General features: G+C 36.6%; 1 protein-coding gene across 7 annotated transcripts in view; it reads right to left on the bottom strand.

The window, feature by feature from the left end:
• NUP153 (nucleoporin 153) overlaps positions 1-21,538 on the bottom strand; it is an 88,837-nt gene that overhangs the window by 28,599 nt on the left and 38,700 nt on the right. For 6 of the 7 annotated variants that reach the window (XM_086706181.1, XM_086706182.1, XM_086706186.1 and 3 more), the window contains 9 exons: positions 21,409-21,537; positions 16,082-16,198; positions 15,944-15,988; positions 15,777-15,833; positions 13,483-13,629; positions 10,293-10,345; positions 9,672-9,798; positions 1,473-1,610; positions 628-726 (listed from right to left, as the gene is read on the bottom strand). In XM_086706181.1, the coding sequence (XP_086562307.1) occupies positions 628-726; positions 1,473-1,610; positions 9,672-9,798; positions 10,293-10,345; positions 13,483-13,629; positions 15,777-15,833; positions 15,944-15,988; positions 16,082-16,198; positions 21,409-21,537 (912 nt within the window). The remainder of the gene's footprint in view (positions 1-627; positions 727-1,472; positions 1,611-9,671; positions 9,799-10,292; positions 10,346-13,482; positions 13,630-15,776; positions 15,834-15,943; positions 15,989-16,081; positions 16,199-21,408; position 21,538) is intronic. The other variant, XM_086706183.1, reaches the window with a different exon arrangement.

Raw genomic sequence — 21,538 nt, 5'->3', positions numbered from 1 at the left:
AAAACCCCTCCAGTAACCCTCTGTTTGTTCTCCATATTTAAGAACCTCTTATGTTTTGTCCCCCTCCCTGTTTTTATAGTATTTTTGCTTCCCTTCCCTTGTAAAACACCTCTTTCTTAATTATGAAGAAATATGTATTATGAGGCATAAAAACCCAAAACTTTTCCAGATTAAAGGCAATTCAACAAACATGTTAACCAAATGCAATGCAATTTAGTTGATCAGGTCTTGATCTTTACTGGATCTGGGCCATTAAAGGACAGTCTGGGGCCAATGGGGAAATCTGAATATGGACATTATTATTATACTATGTTACAATTTCATGGATAGAATTGTATTGTGGGTGTGCAAAGGAATGTCCTTTTTTCTTAGGGGACATATGGAAAAGGTGTAAAGGTATCAAGATGTTTGCATCTTAACTTTCAAATGATCACGAGAAAATACACATGCTTGTGTGTGTGTGTAGTGAAAAATAAACAGGTGTTCACTCATTCAAGATTTCTATACACTGACTTTTTTAGGTTGGAAGAAAAACAATGGTATTTCTTACCACCAATGGCATCTTGGATTTTAAAAATACAGTATGCTTCTGAAATCAGTATGAAATATTCCTTGCTTGCTACTTACAGATGACGGAGGTAGAACATCTGCCTCAGTAGATTTTACAATTGGAGATGAAAATCGAAACATGGGACTGCCAGGACTGTTTGGAGAGGCCATTTGTACCTGGTTTTCCAAATTATTAAAATAACACAAAGAGTTTTTAGTAAAAGTAATCGACAATAAAACAGACCTTAACTTAAGCAAATTATTTCAAAGAAGCCAAAAGCAATTTATTTCCTTTTAGATTTAAAAATCACTTGTTAAGGGGCACCCAGCTGGCTCAGTCAGTAGAGCATGAGACTCTTGATCTTGGGGTTGTGAGCTCCAGCCCCACGATGGGGGTAGATTATTTAAAAATAAAATCTTAAAAAAATTAGTAAAATAATAATTTGTTAAAACTTGTGAAAAATAAATGGTAACTACTATAAAATCTGGCTTCTCCTTGGACGAGGAGTATACACTATCTTAGAGGTAGGTGAGTATTTATCTAAAGGAAAAAAATACCATCCATAAGAATATGTTCAGAAAAAGTAAAAGCCAGGACAAAATCATAAAAATTTTCAGGAGTAGTTAATCCTACCTGAGAAATAAAAACATAAACCCAATCTTACAAAAAAAAAAAAAGTATCTTAAATCAGAAACATTGGAAACAAACTTATAATCATCAATCTCTAAGGCATTGCATAAGAATTAAACAGCACTCCATTATAATGTATCCCTTTATAACATACACTTTAAAAAGCAAAACACCATTTCCATTTTTCTTATTCTCAATTTCCATAGCAAGAACTTAACGCTTCAAACAGAATATAGTATTTTTTTTTAAATAAGGAACAAAAATCACCTCTATTTGTACAATAGTTTTGTACCTTGTTTGTCAGTGATTGTGAAGGACTAACGGGTGATGGAGAGGAAGTTGTGATCACAGAGGAACTAAAATTGAAGGTAGGCAGTGAAGAACTGGTGATGGGTAGAGAGATTTTCGGCAATAATGGCACTTCCATTTCCTAAAACACAACATGTGTCATAATGATAGATTTCATCTTTCAAATCATTCTTTTATCCCTACTTACTTTCAGGTGGAACTGAGAACAGGGAGGAGGCAGCAGCATACAGGGTTAACAATGTGGGCTCAACGTGGATGGAACTGGAGAGTGTTATGCTAAGTGAAATAAGTCATACAGAGAAAGACAGCATATATTTTCACTCTTATGTGGATCCTGAGAAACTTAACAGAAGACCATGGGGGAGGGGAAGGAAAGAAAAAAAAAAAAGAGAGGGAGGGAGCCAAACCATAAGATACTCTTAAAACACTGAGAGCAATCTGAGGGTTGATGGGGATGGGAGGGAGGGGAGGGTGGGTGATGGGTACTGAGGAGGGCACCTGTTGGGATGAGCACTGGGTGTTGGTATGGAAACCAATTTGACAATAAATTTCATATTAAAAAAATAATCAGTCAAAAAAAAAAAAAACCACAATGTGGGCTCTCAAATCAAAAGAAATGAACAAGATTTGAATCCCAGCTGTGCCACCACCAGACCTGGTGGCTTCGTGAACCTAACTGCCCTCAGTACAAATTTCCTAATGGCTGAAAATGAGGAAAAAATTACACCACCATTGTATTAATATAAGACATAAAGTTATACATGGCCTTGGCACGTAAAACAAGCATTTAATAAACATCAGTACCAATGAGTTTGGTGAAATGCCTTGGTTTTTTATCCCAATATACTAAAGACCACTCTGAATCTCAAGCAACCCAGAGTTGGAAGGCAAGCAGAGTTGTGCTTCTGCTGATGGTGCAATAGCTCGTATCTGAACATTGACCTGACAAATAACAGTTGTAAACCCTAAACAAAATAGAAACAACCATATGAAAACACTGCCAAGCAACCAGAAGCAAGAGCGACCAGAAACAAGCACAAACTGCAGAGATGAAAACCACGTGGAAGAAGCGAGGAGCACTGGGTAAGTTTCCTGCACTCTTTCGGAGTTAGTACCACTACATCAATTGAAATGGAGAGAGAACGGCAAATGTGTTCACTGAGGAATCAGGGGACAGGCTAGGTGAGCACAGCAGCTCAAAACTTGAGGGGAGATGCAGGAATGGGGAACTTATAGATCTGCATATAAACTGTCCAAGCTTCTAGCAGACCTGTAATCTGCTCGCGTGCAAGGCAGACACCAAGGAGCCAACTTAGCAGAGTTCCAGCTGCCACCCACCACAAGTGGGAGAAGAGTTTGACTTCAGGTTAAATCTCCTACCGGCTAAAAACCATGTGAATACTACAAATGGATGTCGTTTATGGTACACAAATCACAGCTCTGTAAAGTCGACCCCTCCACCCAAAGGAAAAATAAAGATGCTTTCAGATAAAAGAAAATTAAAACAATCTGTTGCCATAAAACATGCTCTGCAACTTCTTCAGGGCGAAGGGACAGAATAACAAATGGAACTCAGATTTCTGGAGATATGAACAATATGTGAGCAAACACAAAAAACTGTTTTTCCTCTTAATTTCTTGAAAACACATATAATTGTACATGGGGCACCTGGGGGGGCTCAGTCAGTTAAGTGTCCAACTTCACCTCGGGACATGATCTCACAGTTCATGAGTTTGAGCCTCAGGTTGGGCTCTGTGCTATAGCACAGAGCCTGCTGAGGATTCTCTGTCTCCCTCTCTCTCTATCCCTCCCCCGCACTGTTTCTCTTTCTCAAAATAAATAAACTTGAGAAAAATTATTTAGAAAAAAATAATAAAATACATATAACTGTATAAAGCAAAAACTATGCACTATGGGTTTAAAGCCTATCTTATTTTAATACAAATGACAAGTATAACCTGAAATACTAAAGAAGGGCAGTAAATCAAACTATAAAGTTGCAAGATTCTTAAATTTTGCAGGAAGTAGTACAATATTAACACAGAGTAGAATGTGGAAGTTAAGGATACATATAGTAAAATTCTAAGAGGAACCACTAAAAGTGGCATGCAGAGGTAGAGATAAAAAGCAAAGTAATTAAAATGTAATTATAACATTAACCAAAATACAGCTTTCCAAAGAAGGCAAACCAAAAAATGGGAAAAGAAGAAAACAAGATAAAAATGGGAGACCTTAATCCAATACAGACACACACACACACACATATATGTAACTATAATGTTACTTACGTTAATTATAAATAAACATTCCAATTAAAAGGCAAAAAAACAGATAAAAAGGACAGACTAACCTATATACTGTCTATAAGAAACTCACTTAAAAAGACAGAAGTTAAAAGGAATTGGATGGGGGCACCTGGGTGGCTCAGTCAGTTAAGCCGACTTCAGTTCAGGTCGTGATCTCATTGTTCGTGAGTTTGAGCCCCACACCAGGCTCTGTGCTGACAGTGCACAGCCTGTTTGAGATTCTCTCTATCCCTCTCTCTCTGCCCCTCCTCATTCTCTCTCAAAAATAAACAGTTAAAAAAGAAAAAAAAAGGCAAATGGTTGGGAAAAGATATAACCTGTAATTAGTAAGCCTAAGAAGGCCTATTCTAACAGAGGCTAGCTATATTAATACCAGATATTGCAGATGTCAAGACAAAGAACATCTCCAAAGATTTTTTTTTAAAGAACATTTAATAATATTAAAGGAGGCAAATCACTGAGGAGCCATGATAGACGTTAAGGTGTATGCTTTAATGAGGGCTTCAAAATATGTAAAGCAAAAACTGACATAAGGGGGAAAAGACAAATCCACCAGATGAAAGTGGACAATTTTAACTCCTATCTCTCAACAATTTTTTTTTTTTTTTATTTTTTAAATTTTTTTTTTTTTTTTCAACGTTTATTTATTTTTGGGACAGAGAGAGACAGAGCATGAACGGGGGAGGGGCAGAGAGAGAGGGAGACACAGAATCGGAAACAGGCTCCAGGCTCTGAGCCATCAGCCCAGAGCCCGACGCGGGGCTCGAACTCACGGACCGCGAGATCGTGACCTGGCTGAAGTCGGACGCTTAACCGACTGCGCCACCCAGGCGCCCCTATCTCTCAACAATTTAATAGACTAACCAGACACGCCCCACACCCTGGAAAAAAAATTCAGCAAGAACAAAGATGATCTAAGAAATACTACCAGTCATGTGACACTTTATATAACACTATACCCAACAACTGTAAAATACAGTCTTACAATGAGATACCACCATATACAAAGCAGAATGGCTAAAGTTAAATGATGACAACTATTAATAAGGATGAAGAGTGAAAGAAATACTGACACACTGTTGGTGAGGGTATAAAATATTATATTCACTTTGGAAAAGAGGTTGGCATTTCTTAGAAAGTTAAACACATATCATACAACCTAGCTCCTCCACTTCTACGTTATTTACCCCCAAGAGAAATCAACACATGTCTACAAAGCACTACCAGAATGTTCATAGCACCTTTATTCATAATAGCCAGGCATTAAAGAACACACACACTGCATAACTGTATTAATATGAAGTTCCAGAACAAGCAACACCAACATATGGAGGAGAAAATGAGAATAGTGATTGCCTCCAGAGTAGGAGGCGATGAGTACTAACTGAGAAGGAACACAAGTGAACTTTCTAGAGCAATGGAAATGTCTGACACGTCGAAAGGGGTTTGGCTTACACAGGTGCAACCATTTGTCAAATGCATGAATGATACACCTAAGAATTTTACATTTTACTACATGTAAACTTTTGCTAAATTTAAAAACAACAAATATTTAACTGCAATTTGTGCTATATATGCTTAAGTACTTGGGGTAAAATATACTGAGATCTTCGACTTACTGTGAAATGCATCAGAAACTAAGATATACACTTGATAAAGCAAATATAACAAAGTATTGGAATCTAAGTGCTAAGTATATTTGTGTTCACTACACAATTCTTTCCCTATTTCTTATGCTTGAAACTTATCATAATCAAATTTCAGGGAGGGGAGAGGAAGCGAACAAAGATGCATTTGACTATTTCAGTAGGGAAGTTTCATCTGATCTCCAATCTTTAGTCTTACTTTCTTCCCTTTAGACCCTCACAACACCTGGGCACATCAGCTAAACAACCTATTATCTTACTTATGCCAACTCAATAAGCCACAGACTTGGACATCCTGGTTCTTTTTATCACTGACCTTGAACCAAGCCTAAATTTGATGCCTATTCACCAAAATTTTGACTTAGTTGATCAGAAGCGGATCCCACAAATCCACAAGAAAGTTAAGAATTGTAACTGGATTATTCCAGATACTTTGAGTTGAACACAATCACCAGATATGTGACTATGTATTACCTTTGTAATACCTTTACATGGGTTATCTCACATGAGGAAGATACTACTGTTGTAGATGAAGAAACTAAGGCAGAGAGATACATGGCTTAATATCATACAGCTATAAAATGGCAGCCATCCCACAGACACAAGCTATTTATTCTTCTTATCTCCATTTTACGGATAAGCTGATGTACATACAAATTATTCTGACCAAGATCACTCAGTTAGTAAGCAGCAGGCCTGTACCTGACATGACAATATCAATCAATTAAATCTCCCCAAACTCAGTTTTATTGTATACTCCTAATCTGTTCTGTATCAATGAGATTTTTTCATTATTTCATTATTACTGGTATCACAGTAAAGACAAAAAGGCCAAATATTTAGTGACTAACACACATTCCTTATAAATTTTGAGATCTAAGAGAAAGTGAAAGGCAAAACATACTTTTACTACCTCGTAATGCAAAACGGGTTACTTACAACACAGAGCTCTATTAACCTGAATGTTTAAGTGAATAAAAAATACCAATCCCTGCTAAATACCAGAAGTACCTGAAAGTAGCCTAATTCGTTTACATTCCACTAAAAATAAAATGTCTTCCATTTGACTTATCCCAAAAACCCATTAAAATACCCACAAATGTTCCATCCTTTACCAAAAGTTCTTATTCACTATATCTGAATTAAGAACTAGTCTAAACATTACTTGTCACCTGAAGCAAAAACAGCACTGAACACAAAATAAGAAAGCGTCTACCTAGAAACCTCTTCTACCTAGATTTAAAAAACATAGGGTAGGCAGAAAATTTGCGGCAGCCACCGTTTTGTACCACTTTCCTCGGATTTGTGAAGACTAACTCCAGTGTGGAACAGAACTAAGGACAGGAATTGGGTGAGGCATCCTGGGATACAAAGTTCGCAGTTGGCCAGAATGGACAGGGGGCCCAGAGAAGGGAGGAGGTGATAAAGAGTTCTGGAGTGAGACTTTCATAAAGCTCCTTACAGTATACCAACCAGTAAGAGGAAACAAAGTAAATTAATAAACTTTCACGCACTCCCAATGTCTTGATACAACAAAAGACACACAAAACACTTATCTTTCTGTAAGACAGTCAAAACTGAGCTACAGATCTAAACATCAACTTCAGCTAAAGATCTTAGGAATATATTCTTCATAAAAGTTGAAACTGAGGGGTGCCTGGGTGGCTCAGTCGGTTGGGCGGCCAACTACAGCTCAGGTCATGGTCTCGCGGTCTGTGGGTTTGAGCCCCGCGTTGGGCTCTGTGCTGACAGCTCAGAGCCTGGAGCCTGCTTCCGATTCTGTGTCTCCCTCTCTCTCTGCCCCTTCATTGCTTGCTCTCTGTCTCTCTCTCTCTCAAAAATAACAAAAATTAAAAAAAAAAAAAGTTGAAACTGAAGAGAAAGAAACAAAATTCACAAATCTGTTATCTGGCAAACACCACACCAAGATGTTTTCTTCATACAGGGATAAACTTTAAAAAGCTAGAGACACAAATTTTACTGAGAAATATAAAGCCTTGTCTAAAGAACAGGCTACATAAAGAGCTATACTAATCACATAGTAATTTCCTTATGTATACAAAGCAAGACAAATAACTCATTTTTTTAATGTTTTTTTTTTTAATTTTTTTATTTTTGAGAGAGAGACAGACAGAGCACGAGTGGGGTTGGAGCAGAGAGAGAGGGAGACACAGAATCCAAAGCAGGCTCCAGGCTCTGAGCTATTAGCACAGAGCCCTATGCAGGGCTCGAACCCACAAACTGTGAGATCATAACCCAAGCCCAAGTTGGACGCTTAACCGACTGAGTCACCCAGGTGCCCCAAAATAACCCATTTCTTAAAGGTAATTTAATCATGTCTAAATAAAGAGCTTTTATAACAATAGAAAATTGGTTTGCTTAAGAAAACTACAAAATTTTATGAGCTGAATCACGAATGGCATTCAAGACTTTTTCTTTCAAGACGGTAGATAGAATACATTAATACATTCCTTCCTTTCACAACACTGCAGCAGAACAAGTAGAACCCCAGAAAAAGACAAAACCTCAAGACCAGTACTGAGCCAAGACCCCAGCATAATGTCATATATCACAAGCGAGGCTCAGAGGCAGAACGTCCAAGCTGCCAAAGCAGTCATGGTTCCGGTGAGTCAGAGAGGCACAACTACAAAACTGCTAAACAGTAAAAGAGGAGATAAAGGAAATGGAAAAGAAAGACTGCCTACTCTGCATAGACTTGGAAAGCATATCAAGAGACAAGAAGGAAATTAATACTAACTCTTATAATTTCAATTAACACATGATTTTATAGTCAACAGAAACTGTTACAGAAGATCTCCTGTTTAAAAATCTAAAAACTCCTAAAAAAATAAAACTCATGCATCAATGAAGAAGTCACAAATGAAATTTTAATTGGAAACAAACAACAAGGGTGCTTGGGCGGCTCAGTTGGTTAAGTGTCCAACTCTTGATTTCAGCTCATGTCATGATCTCATGGTTCGTGAGTTCGAGCTCTGCCTTGTGCTCTGTGCTGATAGCTCAAAGCCTGTTTGGGATTTTCGCTCTCCTTCTCTCTGCACCCCCCTTACCCCCCCCCCCCCCCCCACCGCTTGCTCTCTCAAAATAAAAAGAAACTTAAAAAAAAAAAAGAAAAGAAACAAAAAACAAATGAAAGTATTAGGTATCAAAACTTAAATGATTCAGTTAGGATGAAATTCACCTGTGAAAAGAATGGAAGAAGGCCTGCATTCAACCCAGAAGTAGTTAGGAAACAAACAGAGCAGCCTATAGAAATAAAGGCTAATTTAACCAATCTTTGATTAGTCCTTATCATTTCCAAACTTTCCGGTTCAGAATATAAGGAACTCTTCCTAATAAAAGAAATAATCCAATGAAAAAATGGATAAAGGAAGAAAACCCTAAATGACAAGAAACTCACAAAAAGAGGTCTCCCTCCCTAGTAAACACGAAATGCTAAATAAAACTCCAAAGGCATAACACTTCACACATATCATCTTGGCAAAAACGTAAAAATAAATAAATAAATAAAATCAAGTACTCTAAAGATAAAGCAGATCCACCCTACGGTATTCAAACTGCCTTCAGAGCAATAAGGCAACATTTACTATGTTTGAAGATGTGGATCCTCCCCGATAATCCAGCAACTCCATTCCCAGATAAACAGCCTAGAGAAAGTACTGCTTGTATGTGCTGAGGCAGAAGTGCATAAATACGGACTTCAGCATGTATTAGGATGTACAGAGTGGACTGTGGTATATTTTCATACTGGATAAATCTATAACAGTGAAATTAAACAACCTGGCAATATCTTTTACAACACCCACAAATTTCACAAATCATAGGAAAAAAATGGCAAATGAGAAGAACATGTAACAGTATTAATCCATTTATGTAAGTTTCAGAAACAGACAAAACCCAACCAAACAGTAACATTCCAAAGGTCGAAGAATTTCAGTTGTAATTCTCTTACTGAAAGGAATTATGGCTTTTTAATGGTACCCATAAAACACCAGGTTAGGTTTTCCGTGCCATCACAGTGAAGGTGGTTCAAAAAGCCCGCTAACTGAACACACACACACGCATGCACACTCACTTGGAAGGGACTATTTCAGTGGCAGATTATTCATTCCTGTGCTGGGTCTCCCCCAAGACCCACCCTTCCAGAACTCCCCTCACCACCACTACACCAAAGCTTTTAATAAACCTCAAGAATATAAGCATATAACCTACCTCTTCCTCTGGAGGTTTAGATGCAACAAAGCGTGTTCTCTCTCGTCTCATCTTGCCGCCTCCACTACCTACTCCAGAAGATAAACCATTGGCTGCAGACATACTGAAATTTGGGTAAGAAAAGCCACTAGGCAAAGAAAAAGAAAATTAAAACAAATGATATATTACTCTGGTCCATAACTTGTTAACTAACTGAACACCTAAAAATCAGAACTGCTAACAAGAAAATAAATATACAACTGAATGTGATTTTAAAAGCAGACAGAGGGGTGCCTTCGTGGCTCAGTCAGTTACGCGGCCAACTTCAGCTCAGGTCATGATCTCGTGGTTCTTGAGTTCGAGCCCCACGTCGGGCTCTGTGCTGACACCTCAGAGCCTGGAGCCTGCTTCTGATTCTGTGTCTCCCTCTTTCTCTGCCCCTCCCCTGCTTGCTCTCTGTCTCTCAAAAATAACAAACGTTAAAAAAAAAATTAATGAAAAAAAAAATAAATGCGGACAGATTTGTGTGTGTGTGTATAACGTTTGTTTTTTAACCTTCTTAATCTTCAAAAAAACATACATAAGTCAAACACAGACCTTACAAATGACATATAAAGAAGCTTAACTATGAAGACGCATTACCTTTCTCGTTGTTCTCTGTTTTGTCCTGGTGTCACAGGGTTCTCATATCCAGTCTAGAATAAGATGAGCACACCAGATTTACATGCCTGCTTATTTGTTTTCATTTTCTTAATACTTCCCTTCTGTCAATCCATTTTAATATTTGAAATCAGGAATTTGATGGGTTTTTAGTGAGTGAATCCTAAAACTTCCAACTTATACCCTGTTTCTGAACAGCAACTAAATTACAACATGACTATACACATAAAATGTCACTGAGCACACTGCCCTTTCAATAAAATAGTAGTACACAAAATTAATACACTTATAGACCACAAAAATACTTTTACTCTTCTCTCATTCTGGCCTATTAAAGGTGTAAGCAAATTTACAAGGATCTTCTTTGGGAAATGCATCCCTCTAATTTAAGTTCTTCCATTAAAAGAATATCATGGCTCCTTGGAGAACTAGCAAATCACAGGGCCGAGACCAGAAACTTACAGGACGAGCCTAGATTCTTTTACATCAAAAGCAACTAAATGTTCAAAAACTGAGGGGGGAGAAAAACCAAAAACAAAAAACTGAGAGGAAATATTAAAAGGACACAGGAGCCAGTTCAAAGGCCAAATGATAGAACATGAACATCAAAATAATGCCAATAAAGGATTATAAACTACAGAATGTGAGAATTAAAGTTGACTTTAAAAACACATTCAAAGATAGGTATGTAAATGAGATTAAAGAAAACTTTTCCTCCAGTAGGAGGTCAACTAATGTTGAAAGATAGGTGGAATTAGAAAACCACCCACTGGCAATCTACAAACAGGTTTAGGCAAAAATCACCAATAATACTAACTACTGAGAGGATATTTATCCTCTCGGTTATCTACCCACCAGATATTTATTAATTACAAAAGACAAAATCATCACTTCGCAGTGAAAAAATCTTACCGCTGCCACCTTAATTACCAAAAGCACATAATTAGAATCTAATCATGAGGAAACATCAGACATTCCCAAACTGCAGGACATTCTACACAGTAACTTACTTGCACTTTAGAAATCTCAATGTTAGGAAATACAAAAACAAACAAAAACCCTAAGGAACTGTTCTAGACTAAAGGAGATGAAGGGACAAGAAAACTAAAAAATGCAATACATAATCTTGAATTTTTTTCTTTTGGGGTAACTGGCAGCATCAAAATAAAATCTATAGATCAGATCACAGAATTGTATAATGTTAAGTTTCTGCTTTTGATAATTATTCTGCAATTATTACATTAAAGGAATTCCCTGTTTGTAGGAAACACACAGTAAAATTAGGACACAGTATATTGTGAAGTTTTAAAACTGTTCTTGCAGGGGCGCCTGGGTGGCGCAGTCGGTTAAGCGTCCGACTTCAGCCAGGTCACGATCTCGCGGTCTGTGAGTTCGAGCCCCGCGTCAGGCTCTGGGCTGATGGCTCGGAGCCTGGAGCCTGTTTCCGATTCTGTGTCTCCCTCTCTCTCTGCCCCTCCCCCGTTCATGCTCTGTCTCTCTCTGTCCCAAAAATAAATAAACGTTGGGAAAAAAAAAAAAATTTTTTTTTAAACTGTTCTTGCAAAGTCTATGAATCCAAAATTATATGTGAAATATTTTTAAAATTTTAATAAAGCAAGTATGACAAAATGTTAATGATTCGGTGAAACAAGGAGTAATGGCTAAACACTACTATTCTGTCAACTTTAGCTTGAAAATTTTTAATAAATTAGATTATGAAGATCAGATGAGATTAAATATAAGTAAATGCACAAGCAATGCATAAGATACCATGTAAATACAATAAATACAAAAAATACACTTTAGCTAAACAACACAAGAAAACAGACAACCCCAGAACATGGTGACATTTTAAGACAACTGGCCTGGTCTCTTCAAAAACCAATGTGCCTAGCAATTCCACTCCTAGGTACAGACCCCAGAAACACCGCAACATATGCCTACAAAACACCTGTACACCAAAGTTGAAAGCGGTATTATTCATTACAATCAAAAAGTAAAAGCAACCCAAATTTCCCTCAACTGATGAAAGGATAAACAAAATCTAGCATATCCAAACAATGAAATATTCAGCCACACAAAAAGGAGTAACGTTCTGATGTGCACTACAACACGGATGAACCTCGAAAACATGCTGAGTGACATAAACTAGACACTAAAAACCATACTCTATGATTCCATTTAAAGGAAATGCCCAGTACAAGCAAATCTATAGAGACACATCAGTGGTTGCTTAAGGCTGGAGAAGGAGGGGTGGGAATGAGATTTTGGGTGGTTGGGATGGTTATAAAAATGTTCTAGAGTTAACAGTGGTAATGACCAAACAACCCTGTGAATATGCTAAAAATCACTGTTCCACTGTAGTCTTCAATTAGGTATGTGAATTGCATCTCAATAAAGCAGTTGTTTTAAAAAAAAAAAACAAAAAACAATGTGGTAAGGGTCAAGGTTTGAGGTCAGAAAGAGAAAACGCAAAGCAATGTGTGATATTTGCTTGGATTCTGATTCAAAAAAGGAGCTGTAAACAACACTGGAATGTGGACTAGATATTACACAGTATTACATTAATTTCTTTGGATGTGGTAATATAGAAGTAATTAGGAAATGCATGCCAAAGTACTTAGGGATGAACAGATGTGTTATACAAAATTTTATTTTCAAATGGTTCAACAACAACACAAACAAAACACACCAATAAAGCAAGTCTGGCAAAATTATTTCATCTAAACCATGAGTACATACTAGTGTTACTTAGTAGTAAATACTAATTTACGATTTGATCACAGTGCCAGCCATTTGAAAGGCACACCAACTCATAACCATCACTAATACACAAACTTTATGTATTACCTAGTTGCTAGACTGCAATGGTGGACTACTCGTATATTATTTATTCTTACTCATTTTGATCAATATCCAAAGAATAGTGAAAATAGGGGCGCCTGGGTGGCTCAGTCGGTTGAGAGTCCAACTTCAGCTCAGGTCATGATCTCGTGGTCTGTGGGTTCGAGCCCCACATCGGTCTCTGTGCTGACAGCTGGGAGCCTGGAGCCTGCTTCGGATTCTGTGTCTCCCTCTCTTTCTGCCCCTCCCCCACTCACACCGTGTCTCTCTCCAACATATAAATGTTTAAAAAAAAAAAAAAGAATAGTGAAAATAAACACATACTCACATTGTGCTTTTTATCTATTCTTTGAGTAGTCTTCCTTAATTCACCAGATGGGGTCAGAGACGGTTTAAAATAAACAGTTCTATTTGTTGCTATGGAAACCGGCTTCGGGGTCATGAGTCTCTGAACGGGGGGATACTGAGAATCCACCTTATAGGTAATCAGAAATCATAGAAAAAACTTTTTTCATATATATTGGTGACACATATCTAAATGTTATCTGGCAATAGCTAATGTGAGCTAGAGACCATGAAAATGCCTAGAGAAATATCCAGTATATGCAAACAAATACTAAAAGGAAAAATGGATAGTAATAGAATAGTAATAGGTTTATATGTAAACCTGTATATAATAAAATTCCAAATAGCTTCAGACTATTTTTTTCTACACTTAATGACTTTTCATATAAGCAGAAAAATGGAAACTATATTCAAAACTGTTCTACAAATCTAAGTTTTCACATGTTGAATTTCAAATACAGAAACTAAAACTGATTTTGCCACATTTTCCCCAAATTACTCTCTAGATATCCTTCAGCTGGAAATAAGATTATTTTTAAACTAGCTATGAAAATAATTGCTAAAATTGTGAGCAAACCTCTCTCCAAGTTAATTTTCCCCTATTGTTATTTAAAAAAACCAAACTAAAAGTCTTAAAATTTATTAGTAAAACTGTGTTAAGAATTTGAAATCCTAGGGGCACCTGGGTGGCACAGTTAGTTAAGCAGCCAACTCTTGATTTCAGCTCAGGTCATGAGCTCACATTTTGTGAGATGAAGCCCTGCGTGGGGCTCTGGGCTGACAGTGCAGAGCCTGCTTGGGATTCTCTCTCTCTCTCTCTGACCCTCCTTCACACACGCGCACGCATGTGCTTATGTGCGCACTCTCTAAATAAACTTAAAAAAAAAAAAAAAAAGAATTCCAAATCCTAAAATAAACTGGCATTATCATCTGAGCACACAAGTGTTTTGTCAACTGTCTTTTGCAACACGGAAACACAGTAAAAGTCCTGTTGGTGAAAAAGGACCATAAAGCCAAGAACTTGTACTCTGTCCAAAGACTGTAATACAATGAATACAGTCCTTTCTCTTAGCAGCAGCTGTGAACAACATTGGTTTCCAAGGCAAAGCTCCTGCATACTAGCTCTTCCCTAAATCCTCATCACAACTGTGATCTTATAACTCAATGACAGTCTATTCTGTAGACGGTTACATCTGTGAAACATGAACTACAATATTGTATTCTGGCCTTTATATATCTTCACAGCCATTAATAAAACTGTATTGATACTACACTTAAACATTAATAAAGACTTTTATCAATGAGAACTTGTATTATGGTACAATTTTTTAATTTACTTTTTAAACAATCTAATATAAAACAGGAGTGTGAGAAAAGCAGCCAATGCCATAAATTAATCCCATCGCCATGGCTGATAATGGATTCTCTCTTGCCTGATCACAAACATCTAGTTAATTCTAGATAGTGTTATGAAGTAACACTATCCCTCCCCAAACTCTCAATTTTAGCCTTCTTCTCTGCAGAATTTTAGTAAAAATAATTATAATTTACCAGTATCTCACACACAGTTCTCACAATGAATTCAGAAAATTATGATAATTTTAATCAGTGACTTCTGAGGGAAACTGGTGTTGTAGTAAAAGCTTTCACAAGTAAGGATCTGGGACTCTGCTTCTCCTGAAGGATACTTAACTAGCCACAAGTATAACTTACAAAAAATATACCTCTTTAACTCTATCAAGCATTTTAATTTTTCCACAGTAACCTCCAAAACTAATTTTAACCAAATAGAATACACTGAGAGGGTCATCAAGAAATTAGAATCTAAGTTATACTTTTTATTAGTTCCAGTATCTTGGAACACTATTTTGACTAATGAAATTCTATTACACACAACAGATTTGACATGTTAATGAGGAAAGTTTAAAAGAGGATTATGCTCAATGAGGGTTTAGTTCACTGAACTTCTATAATTACTAAACATATCAAGCATTGTCCACTCCTATTTTTATTTATCAAAAAGTCTGAGTCACTCATAGACTACCAAGACGCTGAAGATGGAAATGGCAAATAACCAAAAAGTACTGAGCACTTACTACATATATAGCGTTGTGCTAAGGCAGGCCCTCACAAGCCGCCACAATGTCCAAGGAAACAAATCTTATCTTTCAAACGTGTCCCCTAATGACTATCAAATTCAATTTATATATTTACTAACTAAAAAATAAATACAATAAAACTGCTGAAACTTTAAGTAAATAAAGGCAAAAGTTTTACCCTTTCCCTTTTGGCCTGAAAGTCTGAGGTTGTATCTATTCCACTCCTATCAAGAGACTGAAAAAGTAAAATGCCATTAGAATAGACTGGAAATTGAGAAAAACAGGACTTTCATCACCAATATATAAAAATGTAATCTCTTATAAAAGGTTTATAAGTCAACTTACAGAATTCAGGGGAGAAGAAACAACAGACGGGATTCTTTTTGCATCCTGTTAATGTTGAAACAATACCAAAATTAAAATTTTTCACAAAAGTCAAATGTTGTTATATACCTACATGTACTTGTGATTCTAAAAATTTACCGCGAGAGGGCTTGACATCTTCTCTAAAGTTTGCAATATCCGCCGAGCTGTGGAACTGGTCACACCATAGGACTGTGCACTCAGCTGCTTAGCTTTCATCTGCCTTCTGACGGGTGCCTATGAAGTAAACGTTGCATTACTGTTTTGGACCATAAACTCTAAAGCACAGATTTCAGGAAATAAAAGTATTTACAAAACAGAACAGATATCCAAAGAGAAATAGGATTAATGTCCTAACAGGAATTTATCTCTGGATGGTGTCATTATGCCTAAGTTCAACTTTTCTTCTTTATACCTTTTACTGAAAAGCCAGTTACTTTTACAATCAGAAACAAGAAAGCACACACCGCACTGAAGATCTGCAACTATGTTAAATGGGAAAAGGGAGATCACTGGTATAAAGTTCTGGCATTACTTTGATCCATTTATCCCTGATACTTAAATCAAAGAACACTTCTTGTTGAGTCACTATGTCGTCACTACGTCGTACACCTAGAGCTGATGTAACATCGTGCGTCAACTGTAATCCAACAAAAAATAAACATAAGTAAATCAAAGAACTAAATAAATGAGAACTATATTAAAATATTAGTTATTCTGGGTACTAATTAAATTCCAATATAACTAAATGAAGAGACTGTAGGCTCTATTGTAAAGGAAATTAGCATTTTTAAACTAATTTCTCAAATTTTGAAATAAGAAAAATTTTTAAATACTCAGGCTATTTCTTAATAACCTTTTAACTTTATTAAAATTGAAGTTAAGGAAAAAACCTTATAAAGAATAGACAAGTACCCTTTAATACATAAGCAATGTTTACAAATTCCAACTAAAACAGTTCCTTTTCTCAAAAATACATTACAACATTCCAATAACCAAATGACTACCACAAAGCAAGTTTGGTAATGCTTAATATAAAGATAGTATCACAATCGAAACACAACCCAATCTCTACAAATAGCTCACAATATCTGAAAACTTGAACCATAACTACTTTAAATGTTTCTCTGTCCGATACCAAACAATGATAACATTTCCAGAGTAGCTGCATGATTCTCCATTAGTTTTATTAAGAACTTGATGCCCATTAAGAATTGTTGTTCAAGCCAGAGGCTTGGGCAAACATGAGGCAACATTAGAATTCTCTAGGAAAATCTGATAGTCTGTCCTGTCACTGGATTCTACTGGCCACTGACCACTCAGGGCTTTAGTTTGCTAATCAACAAAATGGAATTGAATTACAGAATCTTTAATATACCTCCCCGCTCTAATACTCTAGGAAAGGAATTATTAGCTTTGTCCCAAACGTCAGCGATAAACACTTGGAAGCCTGTAATGAGACAGATTCTAAGGGTATGTCACAATTCACCATTAAAAAGTACAGGATTCAATGTAAGAAAGAAATGAAGAAAAGCAAGAATATACTGAGACTTGGACTATTCTATGAATCACAGGCTTGCATCATCTTATCTACTAACAGGCTGAACTATTATTTTAACTTTAAAAATTTTTTAAAGAATACGATCCAGTTTAAGCTTTAGAAAAAGCTCCCTGTGTAACTCCAACATCTAGTTAACATTTTCTTAAATAACAAAATACTGCCCTTCATGAACACACTCAGAAATAAAACTCATAATTACTGTTAACTACATACATGAAACCATCCTTTAATTAGGAAAACAAGAAACTAAAGACAAGACAGTCTTAAAATATACTTGTTTCTATGCCATTTCTATGTTTGTCATAGACTCATCTTCACAGATTCCCCTCTCCAAGAGTCTACTTACTGAAAGTATAATTACTCCTCCATCTTTGAAATGTCAAAATCTGTAAATGTAAGCACAACACCATATAGACAAAACAATTTCTTATGGGCTTCAAAGAACTCATAGGATAAAATACAGGATGGTGGGATTCACCTTAAATTTATTATCAATTTACAACTGTTCTTTGCTTATATGTAAATACAACTGATTTTGCATAATGACCTTGTATTCTGTAATCTTGCTGAACTCATTAAGTTCTGATAATTTTTTTGTATTTCTTAGGCCTTCCTATGTGGATAAGCATGTTGTCTATGAATAGGAGTAACACTTTCTTCCTTTGTGCAGTGGGTAGGCCCTGCAGTACAGCACTACACAGCAGCAATGCTAGCAGACAGCCTTGTTCTCTTCCTGGCCTTAGGAGAACAGTACTCTGTTTCTCACCATCAGTATGATGTTAGCTAAAGATTTTCTGTAGATACCATTTATCAGGTTGAGAAGATCCCCATTTATTCCTCAGGCTACAGGAAATTTTTATTATGAAAGGATGCTGAATTTTGTCAAATGTGTTTTATGCATCTATGGAGATAATCATACAGTTTCTATTCTTTAGTTTGTTTAAATGGTAGCTCACGTTAATTTTCAAATGTTGAACTAACCTTGCATTCCCAAGATAAACCCTACTTGATTATGAAATAGTAGCCTTTTTATATATGTCAGATTCTCTTTACAAATATTTATAGAGAAGGTTTGGGTCTGTAATGCCTAAGAAATATTAGTTTGTGGCTTTCTTGTAATGCCTTTGGTTGGTTTCAGTATCAGGGTAATACTGGCCCCATAATATGTTGGAAAGTGTACCCTCCTATTATACAAAAACATATGCATAAGATTGGTATTCTTTCTTTCTTAAATGTTTGGTAGAATTCACCAAGGAAGTTAAATGAGCCTGAAATTTTCTTTGCTGGAAGGTATTCTGACTATGTATTCAATTTATGGAACAGACTATTGGAGCTATTTTTTTTTTAATGTTTATTCATTCTTGAGAGACAGAGCATGAGTGGGGGTGGGGCAGAGAGGGAGAGGGGAAGACACAGAATCCGAAGCAGACTCCAGGCTCTGAGCTGTCAGCACAGAGCCTGATGTGGGGCTCGAACCACAAACCGTGAGACCATGACCTGAGCCGAAGTCGGACGCTCAACTGACTGAGCCACCCAGGTGCCCCACAGCCATTTATTCTTAATTAACACCAAATAACAAGAAATACTTAGGTATAAATCTAACAAAATATGTGCAAGGTCTGTGTGATGAATACTACAAAACACAGATGAAAGAAATTTCAGAAACTTAAATAGAGAGACATACTGTGTTCAAGGACTGGGAGATTCAATTTTATTAAGATGTATATTCTTCTCCCTAAATTGACCTTCAGACTCAATGCAATTCTAATCAAAATTCCAATAGATTGTAAAAACTGGTAACATGATTCTAAAATTATGAAAAAGTAAATGACTTAGGAAAGTCAAAACAAGCTTGAAAAAGAACAAAGTTGGAGGACTCACATTACCGATTTCAACACTTAGTATAAACTATAGTAATCAAAAGAATGTAGAGTTGGCCAAAGGATACATAGAAATGGAAAATAATAGCAAGTCAAGAAATAGAACCACATATATGGTCAAATGATTTTCAACAAAGATGCAAAGGCAATGCAATGTAGAAAGCACAACCTTTTCAACAAATGCTACTAAAAAAATTGGACATTCGTTATGTTAAAAAAAAAATGAATCTTGATCCCTCATGACATGATACATACCATATACAAAAGTTAACTCAAAATAAATCAGAAGCCTAAATTAAAACCTAAAACTGTGGGAGTGCCTGGATGGCTCAGTCGGTTAGGCTTCCACCTCTTGGTTTCGATTCAGGTCACAATCTCATAGTTCGTGAGTTCGAGCCGTGCATCAGGCTCTGCACTGACAGTGTGAAGCCCACTTGTGATTCTCTCTCTCCCTCTCTCTCTGCTCCTCCTATTCTGTCTCTCTCAAAATAAACAAACAAACTTAAAAAAAACAAAAAAACTATGGGGTGCCTGGGTGGTTCAGCCGGTTAAGCAAACAACTCTCAACCTCGGCTCAGGTCATGATCTCACAGTTCAGGAGTTCAAGCCTTGAGTCAGGGGGCTCTGTGCTGACAGAGAAGAGTGTGCTTGGGATTCTCTCTCCTTCTCTCTCTGCCTCTTCCCCACTCTCTCTCTCTCAAAAGAAGATAAACTTTAAAACCACAAAACAAAACAAAACCTAAAACTATAAATCCACTAGAAAACACAGAAGAACACTGTGACCCTAGGCTAGGCAAAAATGTCCTACATACTACACCAAATGCATGAGGCATATAAGGAAAAAACCCAATATACTGAATGCCATGAAGAGTAAAAACTTCTCTGTAAAAGACTTAAGCCAGAAAATGGGAGAAAACATTTGCAAAACACGTATGTAAAAAAGGACTTAATAAAGGTGTAGCATACTCTTAAAACTCATTAATAAGAAAGCGACCCTATTTAAAAATGGGCAGAAGATTTGAACAGATATTTCACCAAAGAAGACACATCTATGGCAAACAGGCACATGAAAAGATGCTCAATTTCACAAATAAAAGCCACAGTGGTGTGGAGATACCACAACATGCCTATTAGAATGGCTAAAATAAAACAATGAAAAACTGATGACAAGTGCTGGCAAGAACACTCTTCCATTACTTTGCTGAGAAAACAGCATTACTTTGCTGTGGAAAACAGTTTGGCAATTTATTAGAAAGTTAAATGTATACTTACTATAAGACCCAGCAGCCAACTTCTGGGTGTTTACCCAAGAGAAATGGAAATTAATGTTCACATAACACGCTTAAAACCACTTATTCACAACTGCTCCAAAACACATCAAACCCAAGTGTCCTTTCGGTAGTGAATGGATAGGATAAACAAGTTACAACTCGACAATAAAAGGAACTACTGATATGTGCAAAAATAAAGATCCATTCCAGATGCATTATGCTAAGTACAAGAGGCCAGATTCAAAGGCTAGATGCTATATTGATTAAATTTAAATGACATTCTGGAAAAATCAAAACTACAGGGAAAGAAAGCAGATCAGTGGTTGCCAGAGGGTAGAGGTAGGAAGAGGGGTTGACAACAGAGAGGCACAAGGTAACAATTTGCTGTGATGGAAATGTTTATTCAATACTTTGATTGCAGAGTGCATACACAACTGTATGTATTCTGTTAAAATGCAAATACTCTAAGAAGGGTAAATTTTACTATACATAATTTACACCTCAATTTTTTTAAAAAAGGAATTAATCATCACACTTCCTAAAACACAGACGCACATAACATGCTCACAAATGTAATGAATAAATATTCACTTAAGTCTAATACAACGTTCAGATAGTCCCTAAATGAAAACGGTATCATTTTACCAAAAAATAACCAAACCAAAACTCCATTGGAGTGCCGTTAATTACTTGACAATTTTTAACGTTATCAGTCCTTCTCCTATTCAAACCAACCTGATACGGTGTGTTTCGGAGTTTCAGTTGTCTTGCAGCAGCTGCTGCCCCACCGTACATTGTTTTTCCAGGATAAAAAGGAGAATCTCCAAGCTGACTTGTTTTAAGGATTGAAGAATTCCCAAGTGAC

The sequence above is a fragment of the Puma concolor genome, chromosome B2 (assembly GCF_028749965.1).
Source record: "Puma concolor isolate L17-30 chromosome B2, mPumCon1.1.hap2, whole genome shotgun sequence".
Lineage (NCBI taxonomy): Eukaryota > Metazoa > Chordata > Mammalia > Carnivora > Felidae > Puma > Puma concolor.
This window is presented reverse-complemented; position numbering and strand designations above follow the sequence as displayed.